At 42.0% G+C, this 6,000-nt stretch overlaps 1 protein-coding gene and 1 long non-coding RNA gene across 2 annotated transcripts; one reads left to right on the forward strand and one right to left on the reverse strand.

Annotated features, from left to right (window-relative positions):
* The first annotated feature begins 2,543 nt into the window (after positions 1-2,543).
* On the forward strand, positions 2,544-3,205 carry LOC130139002 (G-type lectin S-receptor-like serine/threonine-protein kinase At5g24080). The gene is made up of 2 exons (XM_056314884.1): positions 2,544-2,674; positions 2,798-3,205. The coding sequence occupies exons 1-2, from the start codon at positions 2,585-2,587 to the stop codon at positions 3,134-3,136; spliced, it is 429 nt and encodes a 142-aa protein (XP_056170859.1). The 5' UTR covers positions 2,544-2,584; the 3' UTR covers positions 3,137-3,205.
* A 514-nt stretch (positions 3,206-3,719) lies between these two features.
* LOC115669125 (uncharacterized) lies at positions 3,720-5,789 on the reverse strand. The gene is made up of 3 exons (XR_008817244.1): positions 5,401-5,789; positions 4,572-4,700; positions 3,720-4,165 (listed from the first exon to the last, which is right to left on the reverse strand). It is a non-coding gene; the product is annotated as an uncharacterized LOC115669125 (long non-coding RNA).
* Positions 5,790-6,000: the final 211 nt, after the last annotated feature.

Genomic DNA, 6,000 nt, shown 5'->3' on the forward strand with positions numbered 1-6,000 from the left:
AACCCACCTCTATGACTCTCTCTTTACTCTTTCTCGCTCTCAATCGATCTCGCACTTGCTCGCTCCGCACCTCACCTTAGTTTTGGTAGGAGTTTTCCTAAATTACATTAAATATGGAAGTGTCTTAATAATAAGGATTGAGTGTATGTTGTGTATGAGTTGGTTAGGTATAGGTCATTAGATTGTATTACGTAGAAATTGGTCAAAACAGGTTAATAATTTGGGTCAAACCATTTTCAACCCGATCCACCCTTTTAACAGGTCTAGTAGTACATCACAACGTCAGCGATTTTTAATAAAAATTGACCGGAAGAATTACATCGTAATTTCTTACAAAAGTTTAGAACCAAATTGGTATCTATATAATATGTTTAGAACTAATTTGACAATTTTCTCAAATCAAATATGATAGAAGATTGGATAACTCTTGAAGGATAGTGAGTTGCCATTGTCTTGTGCATAAAAGTTCATAGGTTACCTGTAGGGGACAAATGAGCTATTAAAAGTCATTCTGACTAAGCTACAAGGTAACTTCTTAACTTGAATTTTCGGCGGTCACCGTTTTCTTATATATGGAGAGCAAACTCAAAAAGAGATTTTTCTAATCAAACTTTTACCTAATATTCTATAGAAATTGTTAAGATAGATTCTCAAAATTAATTAAGAAAATAAATAAAGGAGTCTTTTAAAAACTATTTGAGATAATGTGAGTCTCAATGTCTTGGATTTTATCAGGGAAAATTGTCTAAAATGTTCTAAACCTGTTTATCACACTTTATAACAAAATCCTATATACACGTAGCAAAGAAAACTCCAAAGGGCAATTTCGGCACTGGAGCAGCTCTTGTATATGATCTGGCCGGTTGCCTCTCTCGTGCGTACCGAGAAAATATTGCGTGAGTGGAATACTCCACGTCAGCAATGCACAACTCCACTGAGCGAGTGACACTTGGCAAGCGGGCCCACAGATCAGATTTATTAAAAAATCTCACTCTTTCCCTTCTCTCTCCCGTCCTCCGTTAACTCTCCTCCGTTAGTGCTCAAATATTCACTTTTCACCTCCTGGTTTCTCTCTCCTTTACTCCTCCCGCTCTCTCTCTCTCTCTCTCTCTTCTTTCTGTGTCTTCATCCCCTCTCTCTCTCTTCTTTCTGCGTCTTCATCCCCTCTCTCTCTCTTCTTTCTGCGTCTTCATCCCCTCTCTCTCTCCCCTCTCTCTCTCTCTCTTACTTCATTTCAAATTTCACACCTCTCATCTCTCTCCTCCCTCAGTCTTGGAAAATCCTCCGACCACCTCCGATGAGCACCACCGGACGCTCCCTCTCAACTGCTGGAAAAGGACGGAGGCTTGGTGGAATCGAGTCGGGGTCGGAGGGCTCCCTCTGAAGAACTGGTCATCGAAGAGAGATCGAGCCGTGGTTCTACCCGGAGGACCCAGAAGATAGGCGAAGTTGAACTCCCTATCGACGGCGTCGCCTTGCCATCCTCGTCGTCATCTCCGCATTCACTGGCACTAACCGTCTTCTTAGTTGCCCGTTCATCTTCTCCTCTTCCTCCTCCTCCTTTGCCTCCTCCCATTGAGGTGATTAGTTGAGCACCACCCATCGGTGAGCTCCGCTGCTCTTGACTTGTGCATCTTCCGCTACTGTTGACTATTGCTTGAAATTTGTTGACGATTAGTTGCCTTGATTTTGTGCATCCTTAAGAGGGAAAATCGCTTGAGAAAAAAAAAAGTCCTTTTTCCTCACTGCGTTGGAACCTCGCTCACCTTCGCCCGTTGTCGTTAGCCATGGGGTCTCAGGAGGATACAAAACCATCCGTGTTCTTCTTTGTTTTGTGTCCGGAACTGATTTTTGATGATTTGGGCTGTTGTTGTTTGATGCGTAAGTTTCGGATGAGAAGACTTTTGTGTTTACCTTTGTTCTTGTAGTGCACCCAACGTGTTCAACAAAATGTCCATACCGAGTCCGTATATATGATGAGTAATTGTTGGTCATATTGTTTTTTTGTTTTATTATTTGCTGATGGGTAATTGTTGTATCTATTATCAGAAGCCGTGATATGATAAAAAGACCATTGAATTAAGTGTATCATACCAAAGACAAGATGTGCAAAGAACCATTATAGAGACTCGTAAGCAGATGGGTTTTTTCATGCTTCATTTTCATTCTTCTGGATTCTTTGATTGGTAATGGACAGGCTTCTTGTTTACGAGTTCATGAAAAACAGGTCCTTGGACAAGTGGATTTTCCCTTCGTTCAGCTCGCGAGACAGATTGCTAGATTGGCAAACCCGCTTCCGAATAGCCATTGGGATGGCACAAGGGATCTCATACTTTCACGAGCAGTGCAGGATCAGGATCATACACTGCGACATTAAGCCGGAAAATATTCTACTGGATGAGAATTTCTGTCCCAAAGTTTCAGATTTCGGGCTAGCTAAGTTGATGGGGAGAGAGCATTCACAAGTCATGACCATGGTTAGAGGAACCAGAGGCTACTTTGCTCCGGAATGGGTTAGTAACCGGCCTATTACATAACCGGAATGGGTTAGTAACCGGCCTATAACTACGTCTATAGTTATGGGATGCTTCTTTTGGAGATCGTCGGAGGACGGAGAAACCTGGACATGTCTTTTGACGCTCAAGACTTCTTCTACCCTGGCTGGGCTTTTAAGGTACCCTCTCGAACCAGGAATTTATAGTGTCTAATAGTGTTCGCATTTCCTATTATAGCAGTTCAGCGCATTCCTTTTTTTCATATGCTTTCGCCGTTATAAATCCTGTCAACCTCCTCTTAGGAATTGGTGAAAGGAACACCAATTAAAGTGGCGGATAGACGACTAGAAGGGGCCGTGCAAGAGGAAGAGCTAATAAGAGCATTGAGAGTCGCATTCTGGTGTATTCAAGATGAAGTGGTCGTGAAACCGACAATGGGGGAAGTGGTACGGATGCTAGAAGGCTCGGTGGAGATCAACGCACCTCCAATGCCGCAGACTGTTCTTGAATTAGTTGAAGAAGGGCTAGATCAAGTCTACAAGGCAATGAAAAGAGAATATAATCAGTCTAGCTCTTTTACTATCACCATCCATCTGTCGTCTAATGCAACTTGTCGTTACTCGACGATGTCACTTAGATAATATAGACAGGATTAGAGGAAAGAACGACCGATCAAATGAAATAGATTCTTCGCACTTTTTTTGCAAGTATGACAGAATGTCAAATCGCAGGTCGATCCGATTCTAGTCCTCCAAAAGATCGTTGATAAGCCATAGCTAACCTCAAATGATCAATCGAAATGCTTTAGATAAAAGAATTAAAAGGATATACCAATTACCAAATATCCATTAAGAAAACGTAGGTACAATGATGTGTAGGTTTCAAAACCTCATACAGATATGACTGTGGGATCGTCATTCAAGTTTTAAACGTGGCCTTAAATAGAGGCACTATAATCGGAGAGATCGTCGTAATACCTTGACCACAACATGATACATATGAACATGATGCACATTTCATATTTGGAAAAGCGCGCCCCCTACCATAAGAAAGCAGCACATAGAACGATTACATTTGTCAATCCTGGACTTGGTCATAGTCAAGCCTTGCTGATTCCCACCCCTGACCATATTCATTTCAACTCTATGTTCTCTACATTTATATATGATTAATAGTTCAGGTTTCATCATGGTTGCAGTTCAATTTACCAGGTGATCGACCGACTGGTAAAAGAGAAGGATGGATAAAAAAAAACATGAAGTAGCATTGCAAGTGTACAAAAATCCCAACTATTATGTACATTGCAAGGCAACCGTAACCGTTGGAAGAATTATTCAAAGCCTTTACAGAAAAATGCGATGTTCCAGGAAACAAAACCTTGATTTCCATTATGCTAATCCTCATCATCATCAAACACGGCCCTCAATCTTCTCCCACCAATACCCGTTTTGGCTATAGCAGTAGAGGGGACGTCATCACCTGAATCTGCCAACTCAGTATCCATTTTCTCTAGGGGTGCATCATTTGCTTGTTTGATGGGTGAACCAAGATCGTCATTGATGCTGCCAGTTATTTCAACTTCAGAAGTGCCCCTGGAGTTTGAAATGTTCAAGAAAACACTATTCTGACCCCCCGTGGCTTGAACATTAATGGGCCAGTTTTGTTCATCCCTGGTGCAAAAGTTTAATCTGCTTGAGAAAATAATCCAAGACAATTTGACCCGAGCAGGTCAATGCAATCCACATTCGTGCAAAATATGATGCAAATTACACTATTATTACGATATTATTGGCAATTTCATCTCACAAAAGCCAGCCATCAAAAATTTCATTTTCTCTGTTCTAAGGCACTTCAGTGGGTCAATATTCAGCTCCATGTAAACTGACAGAAATCGATAGTTTGAGATCATACATAGCAAGCACACAATATATGCACATGAATAATTACATACACATACATAAATTTTATTGCAGATAAGTTAAGGCTCTTAGCTGATGGCTGCAGTCAATTATAAACAGAAGAAGAAAGCCAACACAGTACTTTAGAAAGCAAAAAGTGTCTTCTTTGTTAACATACCCATCTGCAGAATTTTCAACCATTGCCCCATCACTCTCTCTGTCCAAGAATGTCCCCTCTGTCGACGTTATTCTGATGCTCTCATTTTCAAGGCTCCTGATCTTTGACGATGCGATGAGTTTTCTACTTCTATGAGCAAAGAGCATGTCAGAAGTATGTCTGTGGGCATGTGTGTGCACATATCTAGAATGACAAATGCAGAAGAACAAAAACCTACAGTCTCCATATATCTGCTGTGGAAACGACGAATCTTTAAAACTTAATTACTGATTGAAATATCAAATTTTATCTCTAAAGGTTCAAAACAAAAATAATGGTTCCTTGCACATCTTGTCTTTGGTATGATACACTTAATTCAGTGGTCTTTTTATCATATCACGGCTTCTGATAATAGATACAACAATTACCCATCAGCAAATAATAAAACAAAAAAACAATATGACCAACAATTACTCATCATATATACGGACTCGGTATGGACATTTTGTTGAACACGTTGGGTGCACTACAAGAACAAAGGTAAACACAAAAGTCTTCTCATCCGAAACTTACGCATCAAACAACAATAGCCCAAATCATCAAAAATCAGTTCCGGACACAAAACAAAGAAGAACACGGATGGTTTTGTACCCTCCTGAGACCCCATGGCTAACGACAACGGGCGAAGGTGAGCGAGGTTCCAACGCAGTGAGGAAAAAGGACTTTTTTTTTTTCTCAAGCGATTTTCCCTCTTAAGGATGCACAAAATCAAGGCAACTAATCGTCAACAAATTTCAAGCAATAGTCAACAGTAGCGGAAGATGCACAAGTCAAGAGCAGCGGAGCTCACCGATGGGTGGTGCTCAACTAATCACCTCAATGGGAGGAGGCAGAGGAGGAGGAGGAAGAGGAGAAGATGAACGGGCAACTAAGAAGACGGTTAGTGCCAGTGAATGCGGAGATGGCGACAAGGATGGCAAGGCGATGCCGTCGACAGGGAGTTCAACTTCGCCTATCTTCTGGGTCCTCCGGGTAGAACCACGGCTCGATCTCTCTTCGATGACCAGTTCTTCAGAGGGAGCCCTCCGACCCCGACTCGATTCCACCAAGCCTCCGTCCTTTTCCAGCAGTTGAGAGGGAGCGTCCGGTGGTGCTCATCGGAGGTGGTCGGAGGATTTTCCAAGACTGAGGGAGGAGAGAGATGAGAGGTGTGAAATTTGAAATGAAGTAAGAGAGAGAGAGAGGGGATGAAGACGCAGAAAGAAGAGAGAGAGAGCGCGCGTAATTAAAGAGGAGAGAGAGAGAGAGAGCGGGAGGAGTAAAGGAGAGAGAAACCAGGAGGTGAAAAGTGAATACTTGAGCACTAACGGAGGAGAGTTAACGGAGGACGGGAGAGAGAAGGGAAAGAGTGAGATTTTTTAATAAATCTGATCTGTGGGCCCGCTTGCCA

This window comes from Syzygium oleosum, unplaced genomic scaffold (genome assembly GCF_021117445.2).
Source record: "Syzygium oleosum isolate NSW1041296 unplaced genomic scaffold, Sole_v2.1 Sole_v2.09, whole genome shotgun sequence".
Classification (NCBI taxonomy): domain Eukaryota; kingdom Viridiplantae; phylum Streptophyta; class Magnoliopsida; order Myrtales; family Myrtaceae; genus Syzygium; species Syzygium oleosum.

Bases quoted from the DNA above. Each gene is read 5' to 3' on its own strand.
- LOC130139002 (XM_056314884.1), top strand. From the start codon at position 2,585: ATGCTTCTTTTGGAGATCGTCGGAGGACGGAGAAACCTGGACATGTCT. The intron at 2,675-2,797 runs GTACCCTCTCGA...ACCTCCTCTTAG, and splicing joins ACCCTGGCTGGGCTTTTAAG to GAATTGGTGAAAGGAACACC.